Genomic DNA, 15383 nt, shown 5'->3' on the forward strand with positions numbered 1-15383 from the left:
GGGAGCTGTGGTCCTGCTAATAGCTATCTCTGGGGCTATCTCTGGGACTATCTCTAGGGCTATCTCTAGGGCTGTCTCTGGGGCTATCTCTGGGGCTATCTCTAGGGCTATCTCTAGGGCTATCTCTGGGGCTATCTCTAGGGCTATCTCTAGGTCTATATCTGGGGCTATCTCTGGGGCTATCTCTGGGGTTATCTCTGGGGCTATCTCTGGGGCTATCTCTGGGGCTATCTCTAGGTCTATCTCTGGGGCTATCTCTGGGACTATCTCTAGGGCTATCTCTAGGGCTATCTCTGGGGCTATCTCTAGGGCTATCTCTGGGGCTATCTCTGGGGCTATCTCTGGGGCTATCTCTAGGTCTATCTCTGGGGCTATCTCTGGGACTATCTCTAGGGCTATCTCTAGGGCTATCTCTGGGGCTATCTCTAGGGCTATCTCTAAGGCTATCTCTGGGGCTATCTCTAGGGCTATCTCTGGGGCTATCTCTAGGGCTATCTCTGGGGCTATCTCTGGGGCTATCTCTAGGGCTATCTCTGGGGCTATCTCTAGGGCTATCTCTGGGGCTATCTCTGGGGCTATCTCTGGGGCTATCTCTAGGATTATCTCTAGGACTATCTCTGGGGCTATCTCTGGGACTATCTCTAGGGCTATCGCTAAGGCTATCTCTGGGGCTATCTCTAGGGCTATCTCTGGGGCTATCTCTGGGGCTATCTCTGGGGCTATCTCTAGGTCTATCTCTGGGGCTATCTCTGGGACTATCTCTAGGGCTATCTCTAGGGCTATCTCTGGGGCTATCTCTAGGGCTATCTCTAGGGCTATCTCTAGGGCTATCTCTGGGGCTATCTCTAGGACTATCTCTGGGGCTATCTCTGGGGCTATCTCTAGGGCTATCTCTGGGGCTATCTCTGGGGCTATCTCTAGAGCTATCTCTAGGGCTATCTCTGGGGCTATCTCTAGGGCTATCTCTGGGGCTATCTCTGGGGCTATCTCTGGGGCTATCTCTAGGGCTATCTCTAGGGCTATCTCTAGGGCTATCTCTGGGGCTATCTCTGGGGCTATCTCTGGGGCTATCTCTGGGGCTATCTCTAGGGCTATCTCTAGGGCTATCTCTAGGGCTATCTCTGGGGCTATCTCTGGGGCTATCTCTGGGGCTATCCCTAGGGCTATCTCTAGGGCTACCTCTGGGGCTATCTCCGGGGCTATCTCCGGGGCTATCTCTGGGGCTATCTCTAAGGCTATCTCTGGGGCTATCTCTGGGATATCTCTAGGGCTATCTCTGGGGCTATCTCTGGGGCTATCTCTGGGGCTATCTCTAGGGCTATCTCTAGGGCTATCTCTGGGGCTATCTCTAGGACTATCTCTGGGGCTATCTCTAGGGCTATCTCTAGGGTTATCTCTCGGGCTATCTCTAGGGCTATCTCTAGGGCTATCTCTAGGGCTATCTCTGGGGCTATCTCTGGGGCTATCTCTAGGGCCATCTCTGGGGCTATCTCTAGAACTATCTCTGGGGCTATCTCTAGGGCTATCTCTAGGGCTATCTCTAGGGCTATATCTAGGGCTATCTCTGGGGCTATCTCTGGGGTTATCTCTAGGGCTATCTCTGGGGCTATCTCTAGGGCTATCTCTGGGGCTATCTCTAGGGCTATCTCTGGGGTTATCTCTGGGGCTATCTCTAGGGCTATCTCTGGGGCTATCTCTAGGGCTATCTCTGGGGCTATCTCTAGGGCGATCGCTGGGGCTATCTCTGGGGCTATCTCTAGGGCTATCTCTAGGGCTATCTCTAGGGCTATCTCTGGGGCTATCTCTAGGGCTATCTCTGGGGCTATCTCTAGGACTATCTCTGGGGCTATCTCTGGGGCTATCTCTCGGGCTATCTCTGGGGCTATCTCTAGGGCTATCTCTGGGGCTATCTCTAGGGCTATCTCTAGGGCTATCTCTGGGGCTATCTCTAGGGCTATCTCTGGGGCTATCTCTGGGGCTATCTCTAGGGCTATCTCTGGGGCTATCTCTAGGGCTATCTCTGGGGCTGTCTCTGGGGCTATCTCTAGGGCTATCTCTGGGGCTATCTCTGGGGCTATCTCTAGGGCTAGCTCTGGGGCTATCTCTAGGGGTATCTCTGGGGCTATCTCTAGGACTATCTCTGGGGCTATCTCTAGGGCTAGCTCTGGGGCTATCTCTAGGGTTATCTCTGGGGCTATCTCTAGGGCTATCTCTGGGGCTATCTCTGGGGTTATCTCTCGGGCTATCTCTGGGGCTATGTCTGGGGCTATCTCTGGGGCTATCTCTAGGGCTATCTCTGGGGCTAACTCTGGGGCTATCTCGAGGGCTATCTCTAAGGCTATCTCTGGGGCTATCTCTGGGGCTATCTCTGGGGCTATCTCTAGGGCTATCTCTGGGGCTATCTCTAGGACTATCTCTGGGGCTATCTCTAGGTCTATCTCTGGGGCTATCTCTGGGGCTATCTCTAGGGCTATCTCTGGGGCTATCTCTGGGGCTATCTCTGGGGCTATCTCTGGGGGTATCTCTGGGGCTATCTCTAGGGCTATCTCTAGGGCTATCTCTGGGGCTAACTCTGGGGCTATCTCTGGGGCTATCTCTGGGGCTATCTCTGGGGCTATCTCTAGGGCTATCTCTGGGGCTATCTCTGGGGCTATCTCTGGGGCTATCTCTGGGGCTATCTCTAGGGCTATCTCTGGGGCTATCTCTAGGGCTATCTCTGGGGCTATCTCTAGGGCTATCTCTAGGAGTATCTCTGGGGCTATCTCTAGGGCTATCTCTGGGGCTATCTCTAGGACTATCTCTCGGGCTATCTCTGGGGCTATCTCTAGGACTATCTCTGGGGCTATCTCTAGGTCTATCTCTGGGGCTATCTCTAGGGCTATCTCTGGGGCTATCTCTAGGGCTATCTCTGGGGCTATCTCTAGGGCTATCTCTAGGTCTATCTCTGGGGCTATCTCCGGGGCTATCTCTGGGGCTATCTCTAGGGCTATCTCTGGGGCTATCTCTGGGGCTATCTCTGGGGCTAACTCTGGGGCTATCTCGAGGGCTATCTCTAAGGCTATCTCTGGGGCTATCTCTGGGGCTATCTCTGGGGCTATCTCTAGGGCTATCTCTGGGGCTATCTCTAGGACTATCTCTGGGGCTATCTCTAGGTCTATCTCTGGGGCTATCTCTGGGGCTATCTCTAGGGCTATCTCTGGGGCTATCTCTGGGGCTATCTCTGGGGCTATCTCTGGGGGTATCTCTGGGGCTATCTCTAGGGCTATCTCTAGGGCTATCTCTGGGGCTAACTCTGGGGCTATCTCTGGGGCTATCTCTGGGGCTATCTCTGGGGCTATCTCTAGGGCTATCTCTGGGGCTATCTCTGGGGCTATCTCTGGGGCTATCTCTGGGGCTATCTCTAGGGCTATCTCTGGGGCTATCTCTAGGGCTATCTCTGGGGCTATCTCTAGGGCTATCTCTAGGAGTATCTCTGGGGCTATCTCTAGGGCTATCTCTGGGGCTATCTCTAGGACTATCTCTCGGGCTATCTCTGGGGCTATCTCTAGGACTATCTCTGGGGCTATCTCTAGGTCTATCTCTGGGGCTATCTCTAGGGCTATCTCTGGGGCTATCTCTAGGGCTATCTCTGGGGCTATCTCTAGGGCTATCTCTAGGTCTATCTCTGGGGCTATCTCCGGGGCTATCTCTGGGGCTATCTCTAGGGCTATCTCTGGGGCTATCTCTGGGGCTATCTCTGGGGCTATCTCTGGGGCTATCTCTAGGGCTATCTCTGGGGCTATCACTGGGGCAGTCTCTGGGGCTATCTCTAGGGCTATCTCTGGGGCTATCTCTGGGGCTATCTCTAGGGCTATCTCTAGGGCTAACACTGGGGCTATCTCTGGGGCTATCTCTGGGGCTATCTCTGGGGCTATCTCTAGGGCTATCTCTGGGGCTATCTCTAGGGCTATCTCTAGGGCTATCTCTGGGGCTATCTCTGGGGCTATCTCTGGGGCTATCTCTAGGGCTATCTCTAGGGCTATCTCTGGGGCTATCTCTAGGTCTATCTCTGGGGCTATCTCTAGGGCTATCTCTGGGGCTATCTCTGGGGCTATCTCTGGGGCTATCTCTGGGGCTATCTCTAGGGCTATCTCTGGGGCTATCTCTGGGGCTATCTCTAGGACTATCTCTGGGGCTATCTCTAGGACTATCTCTGGGGCTATCTCTAGGGCTATCTCTGGGGCTATCTCTGGGGCTATCTCTAGGGCTATCTCTGGGGCTATCTCTAGGGCTATCTCTAGGGCTATCTCTGGGGCTATCTCTAGGGCTATCTCTGGGACTATCTCTCGGACTATCTCTGGGGCTATCTCTGGGGCTATCTCTAGGACTATCTCTGGGGCTATCTCTAGGACTATCTCTGGGACTATCTCTAGGACTATCTCTGGGGCTATCTCTAGGACTATCTCTGGGGCTATCTCTGGGGCTATCTCTAGGGCTATCTCTGGGGCTATCTCTAGGGCTATCTCTGGGGCTATCTCTAGGGCTATCTCTAGGACTATCTCTAGGGCTATCTCTAGGGCTATCTCTGGGGCTATCTCTGGGGCTATCTCTAGGGCTATCTCTGGGGCGATCTCTAGGGCTATCTCTGGGGCTATCTCTGGGGCTATCTCTGGGGCTATCTCTAGGGCTATCTCTAGGGCTATCTCTGGGGCTATCTCTAGGACTATCTCTGGGGCTATCTCTTGGGCTATCTCTGGGGCTATCTCTAGGGCTATCTCTGGGGCTATCTCTGGGGCTATCTCTAGGACTATCTCTAGGGCTATCTCTAGGTCTATCTCTGGGGCTATCTCTGGGGCTATCTCTAGGGCTATCTCTGGGGCTATCTCTAGGGCTATCTCTGGGGCTATCTCTCGGGCTATCTCCGGGGCTAGCTCTAGGGCTATCTCTGGGGCTATCTCTAGGGCTATCTCCGGGGCTATCTCTAGGGCTATCTCTGGGGCTATCTCTGGGGCTATCTCTAGGACTATCTCTGGGGCTATATCTAGGGCTATCTCTGGGGCTATCTCGGTTATCAGAGTGCAAGTTACAGCCAGGCAGCGCAACTCAGGCATTGCCAGCTGTACTTCTCGTTCTCCGACACTGGGTCGCAATTCCGGCAGTGCAATATAACCGCAGGAAAGAGACAGAGCAAGCACAGTATTAGAGAGAAAACAAGACCTGAGATCTAGTCAGCGCCGTTCTTCCTATAGGGGTAAAAAGCACAAGAAAGAGTTCGCCGTTTTTTTTGGGCGGGGGGAGGCGGGGTGGGGGTTAAATCATCCAGGTCTTCCATGTCTCACCAATTTGTTCTAGCTCCTGAGCATCATTGTGTCGCAAGAATCGGCAGGATTGGAAAGGAACGGCGATGACTATTGTGTCGCCAGATCTCACTTTGGCGAAAAACATATTTAAAAACCCCCCAAAATAAATCAAATTTAACGAAATTAAAGCGAACTAAACACAAAAAAACAGACTACTGATTAAGATTTTACAATCATCGATTATGCAATTGTATTGATTTGTGCACTGCTGTGACCCCCTCACTCTGGTACCGGGTGGTACAACGGTATTTCATTACAGTGATTTATCATAAAAACACAATTGCGCCTGGATTTTTAGTGGGGGAATTGTCATTTTCTAAGAGAATTTATTCTTGTAACTGGTAGAAACGGATCTATTTTAACCGAGGTGATCTTCCCTGGCCACTGTGCAAACTGTGCAGATGCGGCCGCTGGAAGGGCACCTTCGTTTCCGCAATGCTTCTCTCGGGGTCTTGCCCGTCAGCAAAGACGCGCGATTGTAGCCGAAACACATTTAATAAATATATAAATAAGCAATATAAAATAATTACCGAAATGAAAAAAACCGGGTCATTTTTATGTCGATCTCGATTTTAAGATGGGCAGAATAAGCGTCTAAATAAGCGAAGTAATGCAGCCTTCAAATACAACTGAGATCGTTTGCACAGACCAGGGCAAACTAGCCTCATTGTGGAGGTGACACCTCATCAGATAAAATAATCCCAAACCTCCCATTGGATTGAAATAAATAACATTCTTGACCACCTACCAATAAAATTGTACTTATTCAGGTGCGTGATTAAAGAAATTGCTCTCAAAATGTGTATTGGGATGAGCTTGATTCCAAATTTCCGTTTGTAAGATCGCCCCCAATCTATGGCCAGCCTCTTTGATTTTTCATGCGCAATGTTATTCCAATTAAGATGTAAATCCTGAAACGGATTTTTTTCTCAGAATTAAAAAACCTACTAAATAGAAGGTATGCTCCGTGATTGTTATTCCGATCTATTTTATGGGGAAAGGGCAAGGAGTTTCGTTGCTAATGCTTTGCCGCTGTTTCAGTGTTTAACCTTCGCTTGCTCTTGATTACATTCTGTTGTCGAGTTTGTTCACTTTCATCCTGCGAATGTTATCCGGACAACAAATACATCTTTATTCTAAGATCTGGTAATAACGAGTTTGACAATATTAAGATATAGGGAAAGAAACCCGATTCAGAAGTATTTACAATGTTGCGCAATCAAAATGCGCGTTTTCCGGAAGAGTGGATTGAAACAAGGCTTTAATTCAAAACAGGGCATTGATCTGGAGATAGGAGAGGTTTTTTCTCTCGCAAAATGGAGGAACGTGAGCGTATTAAGAACTAGCTAAGAATGAGTTTGTATCGTTCCATGTCTAACCGAAACAGCGGGAGTATTCTAAAACATAACAGGGAACTAGAGGTTGGAACAAGCCAAGACCATTGCGCTCATCGAGCTCCCTTTCTCCAATGACCATGTGCAATTTGCTCTATACCAAAGAACGATCTTACATTTATATAGTACCCTATCAGGTCCGCACGACGTCCCAAAACCCTTCACATCTAATTAATTACTTTTTTCTTTAGCAGTGTAGGAATCATTGTGTCCCCCTAATAAGATAGCAAAATACTGCGGGTGCTGGAAATCTGAAATAACAACAGAAAACGCTGGAAAAACTCAGCAGGCCAGGCAACATCCGTGGAGAGAGAAACAGAGTCAACGTTTCAGGTCGAATGTTGCCTGGCCTGCTGAGTTTTTCCAGCGTTTTCTGTTGTTATTGTGTTCCCCTATCTCTACTTACCCGTATAAACGTTAAATCCCATTCACGATCAAATATGTATCTGTTTTTAAAGGGGGTTAATTGACACCGCTTTTGCTGAGATTCTGTTCCGCATATCCAATAATAATCTGTGGAGAAAATTCTGATCTTGTGCCTTGTCTTGATGTTCTCTCATTTTGTATTCATATCCTGCACTTAACATCGAAATTCAATAACTTCTTTCCATGTCTCTCAATTTTAAACTCCTAATCATAAAACTTTTCAATATTGTTTACCCCAATAAAAAACAAGTTAATTTCCGTGAGTCTCTTCATAACCGGGAGCCTATATGCTGGTACCATCCCTTTTCTCTGAACCCTCTCCAATGCACCAATGTCCGATTGTGCTCAAAACTGCACACTGTATTCCAAATGTGGTCTCATTAATGAACTATGGAGTTTAGAATAATTTATTTGATAAAGGATCAAATACTCCAGAGATACATTTCAATTTCACTTTGTTGACATAAGCTTCAGATGGACTGGGTACAGTAAGTATATAGTCAATAATCACAACCATAACCTCTACTGTCACGCCTTTCCTAATGAACATCCCTTGGTCACATACACATTTCATGCCTTCTGTTCCATTGCCCTATGTTTGTCCACATCAGAATCAATATTCCACCCCTTAGCCTATTTGTTCAATTGGCCCAAGTGTCTTTTAGTGCTACCAGTTTCCTTTATATTCATCATAATTCCTCACCTTATCTGAGGAAGGATGTTCTTGCCATGGAAGGAGTTCAGCAAAGATTCACCAGGCTGATACCTGGGATGGCAGGAATAACATATGAGGAGAGAGTGGGTCGATTGGGCTTATACTCGCTGGAGTTTAGAAGAATGAGAGGGGATCTCATTGAAACTTATAAAATTCCGACAGGACTGGACAGACTAGATGCAGGAAGGATGTTCCCGATGGTCGGGGAGTCCAGAACCAGGGGTCACAGTCTAAGGATAAGAGGATAGCCATTTAGGACAGAAATGAGGAGGAATTTCTTCACCCAGAGAGTCGTGAACCTGTGGAATTCTCTACCACAGAAGGCAGTAGAGGCCAATTCATTAAATATATTCAAGAAAGAGTTGGATATATTTCTTGAGGCTAAGGGGATCAAGGGTATGGGGAGCAGGCAGGGACAGGGTACTGAATTTGGATGATCAGCCATGATCTCATTGAATGGCAGAGCAGGCTCGAAGGGCCAAATGGCCTACTCCTGCTCCTATCTTCTATGTTTTTATGTTTCTATCATCATCTTGCCACATAGCCTCAATACATTTTATAAAAGGTTATAAGAAGTACCATCACCTACATCGTTTATGATTAATGTGAAAAGTAGAAGGCACAAAAGAGACCTCTGTGGATTTCTGTTGGTTTCTGTCTCCCAGATAGCCCACAGTGGATGAGTCATAAATTACATTAAATACTGCATTCAGTTTAAAGTAACATTTTCACAAAAATTAAATTGAATATATATTATAGACATTGACTGAAATTGAAGGTGGAATATTGTTCTTGTGCAATAATATTTATTATTACAATTTGAGGTGAACTTAGCAACCAAACTTTATTTTTGTGGATAAGAAAAAGTGAAAAGGAAATATTATGACTTTTGAATACTACAGGAGATAATAGAGTGTATTCTAGCAGATCTGCTGTGGTTTTCTCAGGCCAGTCAACCTATCGTCAGCAGTGGGCAAATGTTTAGAGACAATAATTCGGGACAAAATTTATTGGCACTTGGAAAAATATGGGTTAATAAATGAAGGCCAGATCGCATTTGTTAAAGGTAAATCACGCTTGACTAACTTGATTGAGTGCTTTGATGAAGTAATGGAGAGGGTTGATGAAGGTAGTGTAGTTGATGTTGATTATATGAACTTTCAAAGGGTTTTTGATAAAGTACCACATAATAGACTTGTTAGCAAAATTGAAGCCAATGGGATTAAATGGGCAGTGGCTGCGTGGATAAGAAATTGGCTAAGAAAGCAGAGAATAGTGGCGAGCGCTTATTTTTCAGACTGGAGGGAAGTGTGCAGTGGTGTCCCCCATGGGTCGGTGTTGGGACCACTGCTCTTTCTGATATATATTAATGACCTGGACATGGGTATACAGGGCATAATTTCAAAATTATTGTGGCCAATTTCAGAATTGGACACAATACTCCAGCTGAGGCCGAACCAGTGTTTTATAAAGGTTTAGCACAAGTTCCTTGCTTTTGTACTCTATGCCTCTATTTATTTGCCTTTTTACCAGCCTTCTCAACCTGTCCTGCCACCTTCAAAGACTTTTGTATGTACACCCCAAGGTCCCTCTGTTCCTGCACCCCCTTTAAAATTGTACCATTGAAGGGGGGAGTTTGCAGGGCTCTGGGGAAAGAGCAGTGGGGTGCGACTAATCGGATAGCTCTTTCAAAGAGCAAGATGGGCCGAATGGCCTCCTTCTGTGCTGTATCATTCTATGATTTTGTACGTCGGATGATTCGTTGTTTTATAAGCACAGGAACCTTATACTATGACAACACAATGCATTATTCCCGCAGTAAGGTATAAGGCCACACTGTTCAATTGCTATACCTTCCTAAGCTCCATTTCGAGGTTAATTGCTCTGAGGAAGATTCTCAAGTCAATTCGTAGCCAGAAGAAACCAGACGGAAATGACTGGCTTTCTTTTCCAATACTGTTTTTTAAACCCGTGATGCAGATTTTTGCATGCGTGTCACCTGAAGTTTGACAGATAAATCTCAAAACATTTAAATGTAATTATGGAGTGAAAGGCTAATTGATGTACACATTGAGTTTATGTGGAACATTTTTTTTCTGGGTTACTTTGCAGCTTATTAGTCGAATTATAGAACAGTACAGCACGGAAGGAGGCTGCTGGGCCCATCGAGTCTGCAGCAAGAGCAACCCAGTGAGTCTCACTCTCCCGCTCTTTCCCTATATCCCTGCAATTGTTTCTCCTTCAAGTATTTATCCAATTCCCTTTTGAAGGTTACTATTGAATCTACTATCGAATAACGGAATACATTAGGCGAAGAAACATTGCAGGAAAAATGTTTTATGGCTTTCGGACCTTTCCGATATTACAAAAAAATACAGTAAATGCTTGCTACAAGGAGGCAGTGATCCTCCAGCAGCTCGGATATACCAGGGAAACGTGCCTGTACTCCACGATTTACAAAAACAACCCACACCGAATAACACTGAGCGATGCTGCAGGGTGAGTGATGTTGGCCCAACTCGGTGATTTGCTTTTCACTTAGTTTTTCACAAGTATCTCGTTGATAAGGAGCTCTGCTTTCTCTGATTAGATCAGGCCGTATAACCCCATGCTGCCAGCTTAAAATGGTACAGTACCCACTGGTTTCCAACATTATAGCTGCCCGATCACGGTAATTGTGCTGTGTTATTATTTGAAAGGATTTGCAAACTTTCGGACTCCACCACCTCGGCAGAAGAGTAAAGAAGGATTGGTGATAACCATTAAGTACGTTATTGCGGCGATGAGTTCGCCATGGACTATTTGTACACTGATTTGTGAACAACCCATGACTTTATTTTAGACCTGTGGTGACAAAGCAAGTTTTTTTTTATAGAGCTTGCGTAATTTAGTAAACCAAAGGCATTAGGATGAGTTACAGGGTGTATCCACGCGGGGGTTGCACCGAGCACTGCGTCACGTTAACAAACCCACTTTGTTGCATTCTAGGACACATTGCTAATGAATTTGAGCACCAAAGCGTCGCCATACGGAGTTGAGCATTTACTGTGACTGATACTTTTGCCCTCTCTCTTTTATTTGGAAACCAGGAAAAAGTAACATTTTTGTAAACCATTTGGTCTAAAATGACATTATAATTCCGCTTTGATTAGGACGAACCTTTGCTCTTTTGATCTATTGAGATGAACATTGCTCGGAAACTGAAATTGATGATACCGTGGAGTGTGTTGGTGTTTTATTCACTTCTTCAGTTATTTCAAGGTAAGAGCCGACGCCGGCGGGTAATAAATAGTACAACACCTTTCAAAACTAGTCATTCTCAGGAGGATTGCTTAAATCTACAGTAAAATGTATTTGGTCCAAAACTTAAAGAAAAAGTGGAGTTTAATTATTTGAGACCTCGGTTGTACCTGGCTTGATATTCGTTGTGCTTTCTTTGATTTGTTAAAGATAATTGCCGGCACAAAAGGTATTTAATTTAATGTTAAAGTATATACGCGTACTAAATAAGAAATCTGCAAAAAAAATCCCACACGGGTGTTTCTCAGTTACTTTTGTAACGCAAAGATTGACAGGTAAAAAAAATCCCACTGAGAACCAATATAACCCCATGACTAATAAACAGCAGAAATGATGAGTGACTAACGGCCCCTGAATCAATAGTGGAATTACAACGGGAAGATTCTCTTCATAAAACTAAAAGCAAAACCTGTCAGTTATGCTCTGCTCCTATGCAAACCTTTGTGTTCTGGTGAATATTTATTACTTAAGTAATTGAAGTTCAATAAGTACCTTTGCATCTATTCTACCTGCTTTAGTTTACAAGCCGGGACGAGACTTAGACAAGTATTTTGTGATTTTTTAAAAACAGGATCTTATTGTGAAGCCTCAGCTCGTGGGCAGAACCAATTAAAAACGTAAGTAACTGCTACTTTTATTTAAAGAAAGGAGTTATGCAAATGCATGCTGTTAACTTTAATTTTAAGGAAAAAAAGTAGAATCAAATAATACAGGATTGTTCATTTCTAACACCGTATTCCAAGCGCCAAAGCAAAGTATCATATTTGATGAAGGAGAATTTGATGTATGATAATACAAAATGCTTTCTCCCCCCCCCCCCCCCCCCCCCAACCCCTTACAGGAGCAGATTTAATGCAATTCGCCAGAAACGGAATCTCCTAGCAGTAGAGGTATGCTATACTGTAGTAGAAGGTGAACTCTAAAACAATCCTGACTCTACAAAGAACTCTTTGTGTTGCTTGCCTTTAAAAGCTGGGGTTTCAGTGCTTCTGCTTAGTTCAGGCATTTTCAATAACGTTTGGGTTGCTAACTTTCCCCTAGTTTGGAAATGTCTCTTGAAATCAAGTATCATCTTCATTCGATAAAATGCCAGCACGAAAGTAATTTATAAAGTGGAATAAGTTACAATACATTCATTGACTAGGAGGGCTTGACATTTGCAGGAGACTTCAAAGCTTTGAAAAAGGCAATGGCAAAAGTTCAAAATGATTAAGAACATAATTTGACTTTATTGTGAAAATTCTTGGAAAATATTTTTTTATGTTGCAAATATTATAAATATTACTGCTTTAGATAAGGATGGTAGATAATAATTAGAATGATATTGTTACTGTCAACATGGAAGACTTTAATTCTTTATGTAGTAATCAACCCATCCAGAATCTCTTTACTACTGTCACCTTTAGTCCAAATTAAGCAGCCTCGTTGCTTTTGTCTAATTGTTTCATATACACTTAAAAGTAAGTTTAAAGAAACATAAAAAAGTCTGCATTTTTAGGTATGATCTAACAAAATGCCAATGAGGAATCAGTAGGATACAATATTTCACATGATTAATGTTGTCATAGCACCAATGCCATGCTAGTGCTAAATTAGTAGTACAATACTACTGAACCCAGACTCGCTCAGCTAGACTGCATCCAGTGGACTACTTCAGTTAGATAGTCTGAAGCCGACAGTGATATGTCAGTATAACAGCTGGAGTGGGTACAATAGCCCAGAAAGTGATATGCACCGTGACATCATATATCATGCAAACCAGGCTATATTTTACTAGCACATTGCCCTCAGGGTGATAGATCCATGCCAGCATCTTTTAGTGTTAGTGGCTAGGGCTGGCTCAGGATGTTTGGGAAACCCCTGCAAGAGCTGCTCTGTGGGTCATGACCCTCTGAACTGTAAACTGCCTACTTCTACCTCCATAATATTGCCCGTGTCAGCCCCTGCCTCAGCTCATCTGCTGCTGAAACATCCATGCTTTTGTTACCTTCAGACTTGACTATTCCAATGCTCTCTGGGCCGACTTCCCATCTTTCACCCTGCATAAACTTGAGGTCATCCAATATTCTGCTGCCCACATCCTAACTCACACTAAGTCCCTTCATCTTTCTGCTCATTGTCCTACATCCCAGTCCCCGAACACCTCGCTTTTAAAATTCTCATCCTCAGTTCAAAACCCTCCACGGCCTTTCCCCTCACTATTCTCTGTAACCTCCTCCAACCCTCTGAGTACTCTACGTTTCTCCAATTCTGACCTCCGTTGCATCCTGACTTCCTTCACCCCACCATTTGCAGCCATGCCTTCAGCTGTCTAGGCCCTAAGCTCTGGAATTCCCTCCCTAAACATCTCTTCCTCTCCACCTGTCTCCTTAAAACCAAACTTTTGGTCACCTGTCCTAATGTCTTCGTCTTTGGCTCGGTGTCAATTATTTTGTCTGAATATGCTCCTATGAAGCACCTTGGGAGGTTTTACTATGTTAAAGGCATTATAAAAAAGCGAGTTGTTGAACTGTAGTAGCAAGCACTGAAAGAGCGAGTTGTTGTTTTAGGGGGATCTGGGTCATGCTGGAACATTCAGAAATTTTCAGGGTAGATTTTCTTTTCCCCTCCTTTGGTCTAGACAGAAGCAGTGCACTGATGTGTGCTGCTCCTGCCCAGGCTCAGGATTTCCTGTCCCAGGCTATTAGCATAGCGATGAGGCACACTGAGCATAGGCTTGTCACCTGGCAGAGGCTACTGGTGATAGAAGGGGGTGAGAAAATGAGGTGCAGCCTGCAGGCTTCTCAGGCCTGCATCTGTGCTTTGGGCCTCCAAGATCGTGACCTTCTGGCTCCTGATAGAGTTCAGCAGCCAGAAAGCACCAAATTGGCCTGGTCACCTTGGGAATGGGGGAAGGGAGTTCAAATTTTTAAGGAAATTCTTACTTCCAATCTTCCTTTTTGGGGGCAAGCCACAGGAATATGTTTTTTTCATCCAGTGAAACGGGTTTCTAACCCATTTTCCTGACCTTTGTGCATGGGGAAATAGGCATTCCCTAGGGTCAAGAGGCAAGAAAATAGACCCTACCATGTCTGGTGCATTTTGACTGTTTTATTTATCGGTTTCTATATTTTGTTTCATAGCATATTAGTTAGATGTTCTCAATTCTATTCAGCGTAGTGGTCGGATCTGTGACTTCAGAACATTTAGCGTGACCAAATCCACCTTCCTTTATCAGGAGCTTTTAAAAATGTGATTATAGTGACAATTGGGAGCAACTGTTATACCTTATAAACACATGGGGAATGTTGGAACTAATATTTGGAACTGGCAAGAGCAAAACATTTTGCAAAGCAATTTAAACATTGAGTCACGGCCCTTTGTTAAGAATCGAAATAGGTTACATTGCTAGGTGAAAATTGTTGCTCCAACTGTTACATATTCGACAATGCATTCTGTATGCTTTCATTGATCTTTGAGTGACAGAGTGTTTCTTTTACATCCTTAACAGGATTATAGCACAGCTGTTGCTCAACATAGAAGTTTAACCTACAATTCAACATATCGTTACTCTGAAGGTATGACAGATATAATGAATCATTTTTTCATGAGCAGTGCTGCTTCTCACTTATTGACACCCTGATGATACTTATTGACACCCTGATGATACTTATTGACACCCTGATGATACATGAATTGGGATAGCAGTTGATAGTTTCATGACTATCATTATCTCCCTATGATGAATGCAAACCTGACATCAAGTTATTGTGTTCCATTGTCTGCAAGTGCTGATATATTTGCACAGATCTTAATAGATTGAGACTAATTATCACCAACCAAGTATTTTTTTTCAAACGTGCGGATCCAAAGTTAACACTCAAGACACAGATGGTGGCCTAATAGTTAGACAGAGCCCCGCGTATTGATCAATGAGCAGTGGCTTCAGTCCTCCAGTGGCGAAGAGGTAGCTTTCTCCTTCCTACTTCCATTCCGCTTCCAAACAACAGTAATCTTGAATAAAATCAGTGTCGAATGCATTTCTTTTTATGAAGCAAATCTGTACAGTGTTGTGGGGTCAGAAGTAGGTGTGAGAGGCAGTAGTTTGGCCCGAGAGGCACTGCCGTGCTTTGACAAACAACACAACGCTTCTAGACAGCACTCATAGGTACAAATAAACCAACGGACACACAGGCACTTCGATTGTTCCACTGGTCCGGGGATGGTTAC

The 15383-nt window shown here is 45.0% G+C and overlaps 1 protein-coding gene across 1 annotated transcript in view; it reads left to right on the forward strand.

Moving 5' to 3' along the window:
• The first annotated feature begins 11056 nt into the window (after positions 1-11056).
• The window catches only part of otogl (otogelin-like), a 237127-nt gene continuing 232800 nt past the window's right edge, over positions 11057-15383 (forward strand). Inside the window, exon 1 of the mRNA XM_086009727.1 lies at positions 11057-11135. Within this exon, the coding sequence (XP_085865853.1) occupies positions 11057-11135 (79 nt within the window). The remainder of the gene's footprint in view (positions 11136-15383) is intronic.

The sequence above is a fragment of the Somniosus microcephalus genome, chromosome 16 (assembly GCF_052327205.1).
Source record: "Somniosus microcephalus isolate GS21.2 chromosome 16, FLI_Smic_1.0, whole genome shotgun sequence".
Classification (NCBI taxonomy): Eukaryota; Metazoa; Chordata; class Chondrichthyes; order Squaliformes; family Somniosidae; genus Somniosus; species Somniosus microcephalus.